Genomic DNA, 17,209 nt, shown 5'->3' on the forward strand with positions numbered 1-17,209 from the left:
TGACATCAATGCTTGTGTAATAGCTTCCCATGTTATTTGTACGCAGTCTTTGTCAGCTCAAATCTGAGAAAGTCCCAGCTGATTCAGTAAGCATTTCCCTTTATCATCAAAGTAGCAGGACAGATTTATTCTGGTTAGGCAGCCGGTTTGCTCAAAGTTTGGCAGACAACAAGATAGTTGGATCCACAGGTGAAAAGGAAACTGAAACCAGGGACTTGATGCTAAGTAAATTCAAGGTAAGAAAAATGTTCTACTGTTTGTGTTTCTAGCTGAAGGTTTAGAGTTGCAATGTATTTTTAATCATTTTTATGTGTGTGTGTGCGCGCGCTTTGTTTAACCATTTCAACTGTGAAGTATGAAAAAAGGAAGACTATCCGAAGTGATATGCATCAAAAAATGTTTTTGGTTTTTTGCGAAAACTACTTTAAAATAGAACAAAAAGGATAGAGAAAGAAGATCTTTTTCGCTTTTCTTCAGAAGAGAGGGTGGAGAGTAGTGTTTGGGTTATCAGTTTAGATCTCACACTTAAGACCACCCACACAGCAAAACTCGTTCATAAGATGATCAAGAGAGTGTTGCCAAATATCTAAACGTGAAAGATGAAAAACCTTCGAAGAACATGTCTAAAGGTTTAAAGGTTTAAGGACACTTCACATTAGATGACCACCAGAACGTTTTTGAACCAAATTTAACCCCATTTTAGTCTTGATGGGTTTGTACTATCTGGACATTTTTTTTTCACACATCTAGTCAAAAAAAATTGCCCTCTGAGTAAACAAGGCAAGGAGGACTGATAATCAGTTGAACTGGACTGAATTGAAGTCTTTGTAAAATCCCAAAAGACAACTTTTAATAAACTTCAGATGTTAAAGGGCCTCTTTTTAAAGGCTATCACTGCCTGAGGCTAGAAAACAATGTCCAAGTATGTCTGCTACTTGGTGGGGAGAAATATAAAAGATAAAATGTACATTTAAACAATTTATTTTGCATCATAGAAACACTGGACAGTTATCTCATTAACTGCAACGATTTGCATACTTTTCCAGAAAAATAATTTAAGCAAAGGATAGAGACAAGCACAAAACTCATTTCCGTTTACTGTTATATTGGAGTCAAAGCATTTTTTTTATTCCTACATAAATCAGAAAATATTTTTGTGAGTGAAACATATTTCATATAAATCCAGCTCTAAATGATATGTACAGCTTTCATATTTTAGACAAGATGGAACTTTAGGTTCATGCATGTAAACTGGAGATCTTTGACTAGTGTGAGAAAAACACTAATTTAGGGAAAATAGCCTGAAAAAACATGTAAAAACTCATGAATTGTTTCAAATGCATGGGTAGCTGCTAAATATAATCCTGTATACTTGTAAGGTTTTGGTCCTGTTATGTGTTTTAGATTAAAAATAGTGAATTTGATTTTTTTTTTTTAAAGAAAAAATTATTATTCTGCTTGGGTTGCTCAGTGCAGAGGGGGCTATATAATATAAATGTATATTATGTCCACAATATGATTATGAATCTACCCTAAACAGAGGCCACTGTGTGAATTTGATCTGCCTCAGTGGATGGTGACAGCACGTTGCCATCCTTTGCAGATAAAACCACAACATTTTCCAGCTGACAAATATCACTAAAAGGCCAAAACCAACAATGACTTGCAATAAATATGTTAAGCTCCCTTGATTCACAGTTACAATGGATAATATGTTGAACATATGGGAACAGTGACAAAGAAGAAAAATGATTACACTCTCACTTTCCAGAAACAACTTTCTGGTTGTGAAACTTATGGGATTTGGTGATTATGAATAATAAAAAATTGAAAATCACTCAAGTTAAATAAACATGCAGCTGGACTTCTCATGCAGCGCTATTCAAGCCTTGAATCCAGAGTTTTGCCTTTGTGAGGACATACGGGAAAACATTACAAAACCGTTGTGAAATAAACACAAATGCTGTATAATTGTATGCAGCAGTTATGAAAAGAACTGTGTGGCATATGCACGATCTACAGCTGCCAAATAACATGGAATAAAAATAAAGTTGTGTCTCAATAAATGGTGAATATTTTCAGATGGGGACCAGTTACCCCAACACCGATTCTGTAAGCCTTTATTCTGACTCCTGCATTTTTAGGCCCGTACAAACAGATCCATGTGACACATTATGTCACATTATGTCACATGGATCTGAAGTAGCTCAGATGTGACTACTAAGATTATTGTAGATGTAATATGATATCATAATAGCTAATATATTACAGAGAAATGTAATGTGATCACAGTACTATTTTGCTTTGCAATGCACCACCCTGTGCTTGTGGCAAAACAACCTGAATGAATGCATCCTGGGTGTGGCGTGGGTGCTGTAGTAACTACACTGGTGATGAGCTGCTTCTCAGCACTGACTGACTCATAAACCACATCTCATTATTACAGCAAACGTTTAAAGATACATGACTCACTTACGCTGAAATGAAGTTGCCAACAGTATACCTCTGCTTTCTGTTTAAGTGACACTCATTTTTGCTTTTCTCCTTCTCCTTGTTGACCTAAATCCAGAAATTCAACAAAATACTGTTGACCTAATCTAAAAGGCATGTGTTTTCATTTCTAACCCTACAATTTCTCTCTTTTTTAACATCTCCAGTCACTTAGCTGGAGTAAATTTAGATTTTTCACAGCATGTTGGGAAAAAAATAAAAGTTTATGGCCTTGTGTAAACCCATACTTAGCCTATTTCATTATGTAATTTTGGCTTCTTGACTTGACGTTTGAAAATTATGCACAGACACATATGCAGACAGACACATAGGAGGCTCTGCCGCAGATCTCCCACCACATAGTTTACAACACACAGAGACGAAACAGGCCAGTTTCTAAAGAGGGCCTTTGTTCAGAGCTTTTATGCAGATAAAAAGTGTAAAGATTAGTAGAGTTTACTCTTATCGCTGGAACCTTTTACAACTCAATATTTTGGACTTTAGGACATTTTCTCCGCCCAGGAAATGAATCATTAACTTTGAATTCAGCAAGGTAGGATATAAATTACGATCACTCCCTAATTTCTGTCTTTTTCTTCTTCTTCTCTGGTGAAGACATGGGTAAAGGCTTCTTCATCAGCAAAGTGGTGGCAGTGGTCTGCGTGGTTGTAGCCATCAGTGCTGTGGCCACCATCATAGCCCTCTCAGTTGTTTATGCTCAGGAGAAATCAAAGAATCAAGAGACTCCGACGACTGCAACGACTGCTGGACCTGGCACCCAGACCACCACACCCTCCACCCCAAAAGAGCCCTGGCAGCGCTACAGACTTCCAGATTCATTATCTCCTATCTCATACAATGTGACCCTGTGGCCCCGGCTGACTCCCAACACTGATGGCCTCTACATCTTCAGCGGATACTCCACGGTGCTGTTCACATGCGTGAAGGAGACTGACCTCATTCTCATCCACTCCAACAAGCTGAACTTCACAATGTTTGACGGATACCACGCACAGCTGAAAGCTGTGGATGGAGCCTCTGCACCCCAGCTGAAAAAGAGTTGGCTGGAGGTTCCTACTCAGTATCTGGTGATCCAGCTCAGCAGCCCTCTGCAGGCTGGCAGCACTTACGAGCTCTTCACCGAGTTTGTCGGAGAGCTGGCTGATGACCTGGGAGGATTCTACAGGAGTGAATATGATGAAGACGGCGTGCGAAAGTATGAAGTTCTTTTTTATTCAGCTTAAGTTCATGACATGATTCAAATGAGCAAAGTGTTCCAAGTCCTCTGCTCTTTCTAATATTTAAATGACAGAATGTTAAAGTAAGACTGTAAACATGGGAAACAGCTAAAAGCTCACAAATTCATTTGTAAAGTCTAACAAGTTGCCTCATTCCCAAATTTAAGAATGTTGCATCTGAGTATTACCTAATAGCCACTCCTTAATTTTAACTGTTTTCCCATCATTAATGAAATATAAGACGTGCACTAGTTTAAAAGTAAATAGATGAATAATACATTCAGAATAACTTTACTTTAAATCAAACCACTGTATGTTTTCATTTTTTATTAATTTGAAAAATGTAAAGATTTTATTGTCTAATCACGATCACTTTATGGTCATTTTAAACATATTTATGAAAGTGAAAAAACAAAAACGTATGTATTGTATATGATCACTTGCAGCCTAAATGCAAGCACCTTCACAGCCAGGCTATTCTGATACATGGACATCAACTAATGTATTTTTAACAAAACCACTAATATTATGAAATGAAGTCAAATAAGAATTCAATACAAAACCAAGTTTTACTTTTGGACCTCTGTAATTAAAGCTGATATGTGTAGGATTTAAAATACAAAACACTCATCTTGATAAGGATTTAATAAAAGTCACGGTCAAGTTTGTTTTAAATGTTCCATTTAAAGGAAATCAAATTTGTCAAAAAGAATTCAACCACTTTGTGGACCACCTGACTCGATTATGTGGATGTAATTATTAAGTTTTCTCTTCTTCTATTATCAGAATTTTGGCCACGACTCAAATGCAGCCGACGGACGCGAGGAAAGCCTTCCCCTGCTTCGATGAACCAGCTATGAAAGCTGTTTTCCACATGACTCTCATTCACCCCCACGGGACTGTAGCTCTGTCTAACTCCATGAACTATGGCAAGTTCTTTTCTTGTTTAGTGTTCAGAACAACATTGTATGTATGAACTGTCCCAGTGTGACAACTTTAAATTAATCTCAGTTACATTTTGGTAGATACCAACTACAGGACATCTAATTTTTAAGGCAAACTCACTTAAGTGACATTTTTAAAACTACACTCTTAATTTCACTTTATTTAAAATATTTCACTACTGTATGTTTAATCGTTTAGTGTCAAATCTATCAATACCACACTCTTATCATTACAGCTTCAACCAGAAATGTCTATTTTCCTCTGTTTTCCTCATTTATCATTAATATGGAGCTGTCTTTGACCCCAAAACAGAACCTATAAACATCACCACCCCAGATGGTTTGAATTTAATCCAGACAAGTTTTGGACCCACAGAGATTATGTCAACCTACCTCCTGGCTTTTGTTGTGTGTGACTTTGGATTCATTCAGTCAGATCTTGGTGCTAATGTTTTGGTGAGTATTTACTAAAGCTTTCAGTTACAATCACAGAAACAAATGGCAACATATTATTTAATATTTTTGGCTCCTTTTAAATAGATTAAAATAAATAAATAAATAAATAAACTACTATCTCTGTGCTCATGACAGTTTGAATTAAAATTAGAGCAGTAGAGGCCTCGTATAAAAGATTTTAAAATATATGCAGTGCTCAGTTCTGCTCTGGATTCTGGTGCATAGGCTGACATGGATAAATCTTGGATGTTGAAGTAAACTATCAGAGATAATAGGTGCTATTTTCAGAGAGAATAATTGCCACATTAGTTTGTGGAAGAAATGTATTAAACTGAAAATAATCTCAGCATACTCAGTTATTTTCATCTAAACCTGGCCTTTAATGTAATGGATTTTTTTTTCAATCACGAGAGCGGCTGTTCTCCCTCTCTGTTGGTCACAGTGATTCTTTGCTGCCCTCTGCTGGACTCAGTGCTCATTTCAGCTCTCAGGTCCACATCCATTTCCTTCTCTCTGGTTAATAAAACTTTTCACTTTTTCAGATCAGGATCTGGGCTCGCAAGAAGGCCATAGAGGAGGGCCAGGGTGCATATGCCCTGGAGAAGACTGGACCCATACTGTCTTTCTTTGAGAAATACTACAAAATTCCCTACCCTCTCAAGAAGTCAGGTGAGAACAAACAAATACCTAAAAATAAATAAAAGAAAAAGGACCATATATAATCCAAAAATGACCTCTTTGATAAATTTTAGACCAGATCGCTCTGCCTGACTTCAGTGCTGGAGCCATGGAGAACTGGGGTCTGATCACCTACAGAGAGACTGCGCTCTTATACAATCCTGCAGTGTCATCTAATGGAGATAAAGAGTGGGTGGCAACAGTCATCTCCCATGAGCTGGCTCATATGGTACCTAACAAACTTTAACTGTAAATATGTTAAGACTCAAATATGTTTACAAACCAATACAGTGACATGAAGCTTTGTCCTCACAGTGGTTTGGAAACTTAGTGACCACGAAGTGGTGGAATGACTTGTGGCTTAATGAGGGATTTGCCACCTACGTCTCTTATCTTGGAGCCAACTACGCCGAGCCAGATTGGAATATGGTGCGTTTTTTGTTGTTGTTGTTGTTGTTTTACGCAGAGGTCAATTTAATATTTAATAATGGGTCTGGTTGGAACACAGTGCAAATATTTCTCCATGTCTTTTCCAGAGCGATTTAATAGTTTTGAATGAGATCATTGGTGTGATGGCTGTGGATGCTTTGGCCTCTTCCCATCCCCTCTCATCCAAAGAGGCAGACGTCATGAGACCAGAGGACATAAATGCACTGTTTGACTCCATCACATACAGCAAGGTGCAGTTTCATGTACAACAAAACTAAATTACAGTAACCCAGTGTGTTGTATTCTTCAAACTCCACTAATCAAGTTACTGACCCAGTGTGTTGTTAGAACAGCCTCATTAGGAACTTCACTTTCAGAAATATGGGTTCAATTACTGGACCTGAAGATGACTATTATAGTCATATTTAAGCCTGTGTGAGTGGTTGAATAATTTGCTGACCCAAAGACAAGAACAAAGTCCACAATCCAAGAAATTAATTACAAAAACAAGAGATAACATGACTAGGAGCACATAGCTACATGGGGTCAACTTGACAAAGGACTATAGGAGACTGAGACAATTTATTTTAAGGGTAATGAAGGAAGAGGAAACAGATGGGGAACACAACGGCAGGAAGATAAAACTCAAAAACTACAGGAAACTATAGACTGAGAGCACCAAATGCAGAAACTCAGAAGTAGGATACTTTAATAAAAAGTAAACTGTTTATTTGGCCAGTATTGGGGATATCAAAGGCAAAACATGAAATATAGAAGAAACTGGAAACATCAAATTACAGAACTCTAAACGAGTCGCAAGAAGAAGTAAGTTGATATTCTGATGAGGGACAAAGGGAGACTGAGACAATACATACACAGCAGGGTGATAAGGGAAGTGGAAACAGTTGAGAACACAGCAGGGCCAACTCAGGAATAACCTGACAGAGGAAGGAAAAGCAAACATAACACACGGGAGCGACCGGCCGCCAAAATAAAACAGGAAGCATAACCACTGAGGTAGAGACACACAAACTTGACAGGCACAAAAGAACGAAGCACAGGAATTAGTCAAATGTAACAGGAAGGGAAATAACTAAATGGAAAGATTAAATACAAGGGAATGACACAGGAGGAAGTGACACAAAGCGTGAGAGAAACTTAACTAAACATAAGGTCTATAAACCAAAGCACTGGCAAAATCAGATAGGAAATACAGAATCCACACAGACAGAAAGGGAAAAAAACACGGGCATGAGACAGGCTACACAGAACACAGAGGCATGATAACAGAAATGAGAGAACGCAAAAACCTAAAAACTAGATAAACAAACGAAGACATATTTCACCATTTCTTCTAGATTTTTACAGAACAGATAAAAGATTTGAACAGAGTTCAGTGAAATATGAATTTTACTCCTAAATTTTAATCTTTTTAGCACAGAATGAGGTACAAATGGGAGATTTGATTAGACTGTTAGTTACATATACAAATCTACTTCCATGTGCATCGACGTATAATCAATAGCTACAAAGCTATCACTAGAGGATCACAACTTGAATCCTTAATGTACAAAAAAGTACTCCAATCAAGGGTATAATGGCAGATTTTGTCCCAAGAGTTTAAAAATGAGCATAAGTGGACTTTTTGGTAGTTCTTTTAACAGCTGATATGTTTCTTCACAGGGAGCTGCAGTTCTCAGGATGCTCTCCAGCTTCATCACCGAGGAGGTCTTTTCAAATGGACTCAATGTGAGTACTGTTAATTCAACTTATAAGGTTCTGTCCACAAATCAGAATAAATGTTAATATGCTCATATCAGCATTTTATTGACATGCATCAATCTAAGTCATTCATAATTTGTCTACAGACATATTTAGAAGAGTTCAAATATAAAAACACAGTCTACCAAGACCTGTGGAAGAACCTGCAAACGGTAAGTTTGTAACACTGAAAAAACGTGTATTTTTTTTAAATGTATTCATTCATTTGTTGGTTTATTTTATTTATTTATTCACTTATTATTATTTAAATATGAAAATATGATTTAAAAAGGAAAATGTCTTATTATATTTATTTTATTATTAATTAATGTTAAGACAATTAAAAGAATAACAACAGTAAGATGTTTCCTCATATGTCCTGATATGACTGGATCAATTATCCTCTGAAGCAAATTGTGTGATGGAGCCAAGAACTATGGGCATTATAGTGAGTGGGACTATAGGCAGCATGGCTCAGTGCTAGCATTGTTGCCTCATCACAAGTGGGTCCTCGGTTCTAACCCAGTCAGAAACCTTCTGTCTACAGTTTGTGGGTTCTTGCAGGGTTTTTTATTCCAGCATCAAACATGCATACTTCTTTTTCTTTTTCTTTTTCTTTTACATTGCTGTTAAAACAGGAGGATGTTGATTTTAAAGATGGCCAAGTTTTAAAAAAAGAGGTCCATGTATGAACAAGTAATCCAACTAAGCTGAAAGATCTGGCTTCAGATTGCTTTAAACGCTCCACTTCAGTCAGTTTTTTCTTCTCTTGCTTCTGAATGTTAATGAGGTTATTTCAGGCACACTCTCTGAGTACAGACACCCCACCAATGTGTTATTCAAACCTTTTGTTTGTGCGGGGTAACCAATCAGAACAGAGTGAGTTCAAAGGCAGGGTTAAGCCACCATATCAGTCGTGTTGTGCATAAACAGTGAGGGTGCCACATCTCTGTAGTGGTTTATACGTCTGCCTAATGAAAAGGTCCCTTGTTTGAAAAGAGGACGAGACACAAATCTTTTTGGAGTGTTTTGAGGGAAAGGCAAAAATCGGACAAACTGGCTGTAGTGCTGCAGTATTCGCCTGAATAACAGGTTTCATGTGGAGCTGATGTGGAGGTTTTAAACCTCCACATCAGCAATGGTAGAGCAGGAGAAACAGTCAGATTCCAAAAATTGAGAGGTGCACAGCCAAAACAACTCCAAAATGGGGCTTGTGCATTGTGAGTATGGGTCCAAAAGAGAGAGAGGAGCGAAAACAACTTGTGTCAGATCGTGTTTCAGAACATGAATGCGTTTCACCAAGCCCCGCTATAAGATAAATTATGATTATTTTCAACTGTGAAACATGCAAAGCTTCTCTAGGAGAACACACAAATACAAATGTTGTACAATTGGCCTCCATACACAAACAGTAGTTATGTATTTCTGTATAAGTAACATTAATGTTTCTACTATATTATAGCTTTCCACCCAGTTTAAAGGTACTTAAAAAACGCTGAACTAGTGACTTGAAAAAAACATCAAAAATATTCTTCGTTATTGATCATACTGAAATGTGAAAAGGAGTTGACACACAGATTGTTATACTATTATATTAATTCAGTTGTTCTTGTTATCAGGCAGTGGATAATGCTGGCATACAGCTGCCCCACTCTGTGGAAGTGATCATGAACCGGTGGATCCTACAGATGGGATTCCCAGTGGTCACCATCGACACCAAGACTGGAAAAATCTCTCAGAAGCACTTCCTGTTGAACCCAGATTCTGTGGTGGATGTACCTTCAGAGTTCAAGTATGATTCTTTTTTTCATGTTTCATGAGCATATTTTTGAACATGCTCTGATCATGTCATGTTAAAATCACCCGCTCTCTTCTCTCACCTCATTCACTTACATGTGTGTCTGGGTGATGCGGCTCCAGTTATGAGTGGTTTGTCCCTATTACCTGGATTAAGACTGGTGCAGCTAAAGATCAGTACTGGCTTCTTACTAAAGAAGGTAAGATTTACTGTGTTTCGGGTCACTGCAGTTTGGCAAAGATAAATTAAAATGATTAACTCGTTTTTAATCTTCACCCAAACAGCAACAAACGCAGACATGACGACTGGTGATGGTGATTGGTTGATAGCCAACATAGACATGAAGGGCTTTTATAGAGTAAATTATGATTCTGAAAACTGGGACCGTATCCTCACCAAGCTGAGCACCCAACATCAGGTATAACACCTAGAATACCTCTGCGTTATCTCTTAATAGCTACGATTGCCTCCAGACTAATTTTTTAATGCGCCTTTTAGGATATTCCAGTGATCAACCGTGCTCAGATTATTGACGATGCATTTAACCTGGCAAGGTGAGGCCATGCTTTTTTTATTTTATTTTTAGCAGTACTGCTAAATACTGAAGTAAACAGCTGAACAGCTGTATTGGTTATTTTTAGGGCGAAGATAGTCAGCACAACTCTGGCTCTGAGCACTACGAGGTTCCTCAACACGGAATTGGAGTACATGCCCTGGCAGACTGCCACTCGCAACTTGGACTACTTCGTCCTCATGTTTGACCGAAGTGAAGTGTACGGACCCATGCAGGTTTGTAGGAAACCTTTAAGGCTCATCATCATCAGTACATCATCAATAAATTAATCCAAACAAGTTTTTGGAACAATGATGATTTGAGATTAATCGTTTAAGTTAATCATAGAAGTAGAAGAGTCAGTGGAAATCAAATGTAGATCATTTTTTCTGAACAGTAAACAAACTGTTTCATCTTCATTCCTCAGGGTTACATAAATAAAAAGGTCACCCCTCTATTTAAACACTTCGAAGAACTCACTGCCAACTGGACAAAGATCCCTGAAAAGCACACCGACCAGTAAGGATGTTAACCTGCTCCCTGTCTTTTTCACTCTTTTGAACATGTTATAAATGCCATGAATGACAATTACATTGTAGGCTAGGTAAACTTTATTATCCCAGTTGCAAAAACCTGCAGTTTCCAAAGAATGTGCCATCAATGTCATGTAAGACACAGAATCCTCCCAATCAGTACTTCACATATCTCTTGAAAGTGTTCACAACAATTTTTGATCAAGTCTGCACATAATTCTTCCCTTTCTCTCCCACCACTGCATTTCTATGAGCTAACCTAATCTTATTATCTTATCATCAAGCTGGCTTTGTGTGTGTGTGTGTGTGTGTGTGTGTGTGTGTGTGTGATGATTGCCATCAGCTTATATTAGTGCTGCAATGATCTTTTTAGTGCTATCAGCTCAGAATTTTACTTGGTTACCCAAAAGGAAATCAAATCAGCTATACTTAACTTATATCGTTAATTAGCACATATTAGCATGACAATATAATAAACAATGTGATGTGAATGTGTTAAACACATTCTGCATATTGGCACTGCCAGATAGCATTTAGCTTAAATTCAATTAAATTCAAATCAATTTTATGTATATAGCGCCAAAACACAACAATAACGGTCCCCTAAAGGCACTTTATATTGTAAGGTAGACCCAACAATAATACAACAGAAAAAAGCCCAGCAGTCGTATGACCCCTCGCCCCCACCCATGATCAAATGCTTTGGCAACAGTGGGAAGGAAAAACTCCCTTTTAACAGGAAGAAACCTGCAGTAGAACTAGGCTCAGGCCATCTGCCGCGACCAGTTCGGGTGAGGGGAGGAAGACAGGACAAAAGAGATGCTGTGGAAGAGAGCAAGAGGTCAATAATAACTAGTGATTAAATGCACAGAGGTGTATAAACTTATAGTGAGTGGAAAAGGAGACTGAAGTAAGTGCTTATCTGCAGAGTATGTCTGCTAGTGTGGCTACAAACTCACATTGTCTCTGCTGCTGAAAGCTAGCTGATTAGCATGATCTTGACAACTCCTACTCCTCCTGGTGTCTGAACACTGGTTGGTGGTCCCTGAATTCTCTTTTGCCACATAGCAAGGCTAACATCCACTCAAAGTGTGAAATCTGCAGCACTACACACTCCATTATGAGTACACTAGTACTTTTGGGTACTCGCAGAGCCCTGAATGCAGCCAGACTTAAACACTTTGCATGCTACACACTTCTAGCATTCATAAATGTGAAATGCAATTTGAGCCATGTGTCTTTGGCTATGCCTTGTCTTAATGGATAGCGTCATTAATGTTTGCATTCTCCTGACTCGCTTACATCCAGGTACAATCAGGTGAATGCACTCTCCTGGGGCTGCAGCACAGGAGTGGATGGTTGTAAGGAACTGACAACTGCGTGGTTTAAAGAGTGGATGGACAACCCTGATAATAACAAGTACGTTAAACAACAATTATTACTTATATTCATTCCCTTTGCTTCTTGTATAACCTTATATTCTTACTTCATATGTTTGCCAAAACTTCACTATAGGTATTTACCACCATAATTTAACTTTTATTAGATATACTTTTCCCAAACATTTTTGCTCTGATCTGACATTCTGTTTTGGGCAGTGATTGTCATCACCTTTTTTCCTGTCTTGTTCAAACCATCCAGGATTAGCCCCAACTTGAGGACCACGGTGTACTGCAGTGCAATTGCAGAGGGAGGAGCGGTGGAGTGGGACTTTGCCTGGAAAATGTATAAGAGTGCTACCATAGCCTCGGAGGCTGAAAAACTTTTGTATGCTCTGTCCTGCACCAAACAGCCCTGGCTGCTGAACAGGTCAGTTGCAATAGTAGCTGGGTAACGCTCTGCCCTTTCATTTGGTACTTCTTAGGTAATTTTACATTTTACAGACTGCTCTGAGTGACTTTTACAACACCTTTGATGATGCATTTTGTCTTTCAGCCTCACTGTAATTGTGTTTTATCAGAATCAGAGTCAGAATATTTTATTAATCCCTATTATTATGTAAATTATCTTTTAGGTATCTGGAATACTGTCTGGACCCAACGATGATCCGTAAGCAGGATGCCACCTTTACCATCAATTACATTGCTGGTAATCCAATTGGACAGCCCCTGGCTTGGGACTTTATTAGAGCCAACTGGGCTCACATTTTCAATGAGTGAGTTTTCGCTTTATTTAATAATAATAATAATGTATACTTTATTAATTCCCTGTAGGGAAATTACTCTCTGCGTTTAACCCATTCACTCAGTGAAGCAGTGGGCAGCCACCAATCCAGCGCCCGGGGAGCAGTGTGTAGGGACGGTACCTTGCTCAGGGGTACCTCAGGGTAGCCTTTCAGTAGATTTGACCCCCCGACCTTCCATTAATGGGGCGACCACTTTGCCTACTGAGCTATCCCTGCTTTACATAGCATAGCCAGTTTCCCACGTGCATTGCATCCCTAAACTTTTCCAGGACTTGCCTGACAAAGGACCATGTGAAAATGCTTTAATTGTAGTTGCACTAGTTTCTAGTAGTGCAAATGCATATGACATTTCATGTGATACGGACAATATTAGGCAACACAAATTAAAAAATGGATATTTCCTTGATTCTGGAGGCATGTTTGGATGAAAGTGCAGAGCGAAAGAGCTGTTGTCATACATAGTTGTTTGCATACTGATAAAATGTTTTCCTTTTCTTCAGCTATGGTGGCGGATCAATGTCATTTGGAAGACTTATTAGTGGAGTGACCAAACGTTTCTCCTCTGAGTTTGAGTATAAGCAGGTACATTTTCTTTTCACCTCCATATTTTGAGATGAAATTAAATAGTTGCTAACATTGCTACAATTACAGCAAATTAGTATCAGTTTTAAATGTCAGTTATTTTCACATTTTTCCTCTATAGCTGCTGCAGTTTAAAGAAGACAACATAAACCAACTTGGCTCAGCTGCCTCATCTTTTGAGCAGGCGCTTGAGAGAACCAAGGCCAACATGGACTGGGTGGCTCTGAATAAGGAACTAGTGTTTGACTGGTTCACCAGTGAAATCTCAGGGACAGTTTGATAACTGAAACACAGTTTTCACTTTTTAAATGTAGAAATTGTTCAAATCTTTAACTTTGCTGAAAGCAAATGTATTTTTGAAATATGTATATTTTAAATATAATGGAGATTTTTTTTAATTGTAAATTTTTGATAAAAAAAAAAGGCTTTTTAAGAATAAAAAATGATTTGATTCATTCTCTTGGTTTTTGTATGTGTTGGCACGTTAACTTTTAATATGTTATAAGGTTAGCTTGTCGTCCCCATTTTTGAATGTTAGGCGGATGTACAATAAGTACATAGAAAAAACGTTTTGAAGTCTTAATTTGTTACTTTTTGTAACTCTGAGGGTAGATAAAAGACTCAGTTTGTCTGCAAAATGCCACACTGGAAATAAATGTTTGAAAAGTTTTGGTTGTTCTTCACTCCAGACATCTGGACAGCATCATAGATCACACTGTGAAGCATCAATTCACATGTGGGACGGGGCAAAATTTGGGTCATGTATAAATAAAGCATCCCAGTGAGACACGCTCAGTCTATTTAACAATCAAGTCTGAAATTATATCAGACCCAAACATTAATTTATTTGTTTATTTTTTTTATTTAAAGGATCTCAGCCATCAAGTCATGTTTACACAGGATGTTAAAAGGTGCTGATTGACTGGTTCTAGTTCAGCTGTCACTTCTCTCAGTGGGGGTCTTTCCTTAAAGACTTTAGAGGTGATGTGCTCCTTGTTTAGCACCTCATTGTCCTGCAGCTGCAGTGTTTGTTTAGGAAGGAAGTGGCGGACAAGATACAAGTCTGCATCATTCATGATGCCAAAAGTAAATTCACCAAGAAGCCAAGAAGCAAGGATTAATTTGATAAATAATGTTTATTCTGACCACAATATGAAAGTTCAATAAATACAAAGATCTATATACAAAAATAAAAAGTTAGAATACATATTTTGTTAAAAATAACAAAAAACAGAAGTTTTATGCATAAATCTTGTCATTGTTGCAATGAAAAGGGTTCAGTGGACTGATCATCACATCTCTCAGCACAGTCCAAAGAGAAGGCGACATTTTGGTTTTGCTGCTGTAGCATCCAGTACTGCTCGCTATTCAAGCAAATTCCACCTGGAACCTGACAACAGAAGACAGTTTTTTATTAGAAACTCATTTAGCTTTAAAATGTTGGAGAACATTTTGGAATGTAATCAAAAATTGTGCTGCAAATCTTTATAGAAAATATTTTTTCAATTAATATATGTTATGTTTATTGTAATAACATACCTGATATGAATTCTGCAGAAAGGGCTGCTGGGCTTTGCTCATGGTGTTACAGCTTGGCTCTTCGGCACTATAGCTGGCTGCTGGCTGACCCAGGAAATTGTTGAAGGTTTGGGTATGCTCCATTGAGTTTGAGGATTTCTTCTGCTCCAGCACTTCCTCGCTGAGGCCCAGTTGGGCTGACAGGAAAGAGATGTAGCGAATGGTGAGGCGCAGAGTCTCAATCTTGGTCAGAGTCTGGCCGGCTGGTGCCACTGAATGTGGGAGGTATGATCTGAGGTGATGCAGAGCCTTGGTCAAATCCCTCATCCTCAGCTTCTCCCTCTCACTGGCAGTCTGGCGCTTCTTACCGGGATACCTGGATCTGGACTTCTTTGTTGCAGAAGAGGATTTGGAGCTGAGTGGAGTCTGGTGAGTGAGATGAGGTGCTGCAGGGGTATTAAAGATTAAGCAGTCCAAGGGATCTTGTTCACTTCCAAATGTTAGGAGGGAAGTAGGGGAGAAGCAGAAGGAGTCCACAGAGGAAGTAGGAGACAGGCTGTTGCCAGTGCTACTGTAACCAGCGTCTGAGGCAGGATCAGAAGCCAGAGATTTTTCTAACAGAGATTCGCAGTCAAAGAGGAAAGAGTTCTCCTGGAGTGGGAGAGGAGAAAAGTAGGATACCTCCATTGTGGCTGCTGTAGGGTCTTCTTTGAGAAGTCAGCTGTTAGTATGTTGCTGGTAAGGCAGGCAGAGGATACTGAGGAGGTACATGGAGGCTGCTCCATATATGTGGTGGGAGGTGTGAGGTTGCACTTCTGACAGCCACCTCTGGTCCTGAGAAACTCTGGGACCACAGATGACACCTAGGCTAGGGGGTCCCATGGGAATCTGGCATGCTTCAGCACAAGGTGTAATCTGGCAGCTTGCGTGGTCATTATAAACTATACAGGTTCACACTATATGCTCCCACAGCCTGGGAACATGACCCTGGCACGACTGGGGTTGTACCTGGGCCACAAGTTCTTCTATAAACATTTTGCTCTTACTATTTTTTACTTACTATACTGCTGAGTGACTGTCTGCTGCTCGTCAAATACATTTCATTGCAATGTTGACCCTGTGCTAACTTGCATATGACAAATAAAAACTGAAACTGAAACTGAAACAAATGTGTATGTTACCAAAAACGCTTCTCAGTTTCTCCGCAAAAGGATAAATGTTCACTCGCAGCATTTCTGCTTCATGGATGCTCACTGAATGACCATTCAAAATATGATCCTACTTAAAAAAAATGCTGATGATGTAGCTGTTGTGTGTATTACTGACTGTTTTTTAGTTCTGGCATGTGGTAACAGAGTTCAGGCTGGAAGAAGTGTGTCTGGGCAGCTGTGAGGTGTGAGGATTTTGCACCTTGAGCTGTTTGGACAGCAGTAGTCCTCACTGCTTCTGGAAGGTAAAACTGTGGATCATCAAGAACTACTCCCAAGACAATAAAATTGTGGATATTTTTGTTGATATTTTTTCATGCTGCTGTGCAGTATATATCTGAACTTCATCTTAAATTATGCTCAATAACACCTATAATTACAAACATATAATATTCACACAATCACATCCCTTCACTAATTGCCCATCAGTGGGTTTTGTTTTCACTCATGAACCATGGATCTGAGTCCTGAGCAGTGTTCCCACAAACCAGCGCGTCACATTTGTCTCCTTTTCTGCAGCAGAGGTGAAACCTGTGTCTAGGAAGTGTGAACCCGCATCCACCAACACACTTCCCCAAGAAAAACAGCCACCTTAATTCAAAGAAAACATTTTATTTTTTTACATTTACATTTGAATGTTTTTGGTTTTGTACATATTTCTGATGTTGCCTATTGAATAATGTGTTCAAGAGCTTGGTCAACTTTGGTTATTTTGAAACTTGATTAGATTTTTTTTTAATTAAATCTTTTTTTCAAGCTTGAAAGGGTTTTAGGTGACATTAAACTAGTCACTTAAACGTTGCAGTCTTTTGTGCTTAAGAAGGTTCCTAATGAGG

General features: G+C 38.6%; 2 protein-coding genes across 2 annotated transcripts; one reads left to right on the forward strand and one right to left on the reverse strand.

Annotated features, from left to right (window-relative positions):
* The first annotated feature begins 86 nt into the window (after positions 1-86).
* On the forward strand, positions 87-14,102 carry LOC100708125 (aminopeptidase Ey). The gene is made up of 21 exons (XM_003437563.5): positions 87-236; positions 3,106-3,706; positions 4,515-4,657; positions 4,986-5,128; positions 5,671-5,797; positions 5,881-6,035; positions 6,122-6,235; positions 6,343-6,486; positions 7,919-7,984; positions 8,104-8,169; positions 9,616-9,788; positions 9,917-9,993; positions 10,079-10,212; positions 10,293-10,348; positions 10,436-10,583; positions 10,775-10,866; positions 12,189-12,299; positions 12,522-12,689; positions 12,895-13,035; positions 13,566-13,647; positions 13,769-14,102. The coding sequence occupies exons 2-21, from the start codon at positions 3,108-3,110 to the stop codon at positions 13,925-13,927; spliced, it is 2,898 nt and encodes a 965-aa protein (XP_003437611.1). The 5' UTR covers positions 87-236; positions 3,106-3,107; the 3' UTR covers positions 13,928-14,102.
* An 800-nt stretch (positions 14,103-14,902) lies between these two features.
* On the reverse strand, positions 14,903-15,852 carry LOC100696938 (mesoderm posterior protein 1-like). The gene is made up of 2 exons (XM_005447881.2): positions 15,187-15,852; positions 14,903-15,037 (listed from the first exon to the last, which is right to left on the reverse strand). The coding sequence occupies exons 1-2, from the start codon at positions 15,850-15,852 to the stop codon at positions 14,903-14,905; spliced, it is 801 nt and encodes a 266-aa protein (XP_005447938.2).
* Between the last annotated feature and the right edge of the window lie 1,357 nt (positions 15,853-17,209).

This window comes from Oreochromis niloticus, linkage group LG1 (assembly GCF_001858045.2).
Source record: "Oreochromis niloticus isolate F11D_XX linkage group LG1, O_niloticus_UMD_NMBU, whole genome shotgun sequence".
In the NCBI taxonomy this organism is placed as follows: Eukaryota; Metazoa; Chordata; class Actinopteri; order Cichliformes; family Cichlidae; genus Oreochromis; species Oreochromis niloticus.

Excerpts from the sequence above, each read along its gene's own strand:
- LOC100696938 (XM_005447881.2), bottom strand. The coding sequence starts at position 15,852 with ATGGAGGTATCCTACTTTTCTCCTCTCCCACTCCAGGAGAACTCTTTC. Across the intron at positions 15,038-15,186 it reads TTCTGCAGAATTCATATCAG|GTTCCAGGTGGAATTTGCTT; the intron begins GTATGTTATTAC and ends TTCTGTTGTCAG.
- LOC100708125 (XM_003437563.5), top strand. The coding sequence starts at position 3,108 with ATGGGTAAAGGCTTCTTCATCAGCAAAGTGGTGGCAGTGGTCTGCGTG. Across the intron at positions 10,349-10,435 it reads GATGCATTTAACCTGGCAAG|GGCGAAGATAGTCAGCACAA; the intron begins GTGAGGCCATGC and ends GGTTATTTTTAG. Across the intron at positions 13,036-13,565 it reads TGGGCTCACATTTTCAATGA|CTATGGTGGCGGATCAATGT; the intron begins GTGAGTTTTCGC and ends CCTTTTCTTCAG.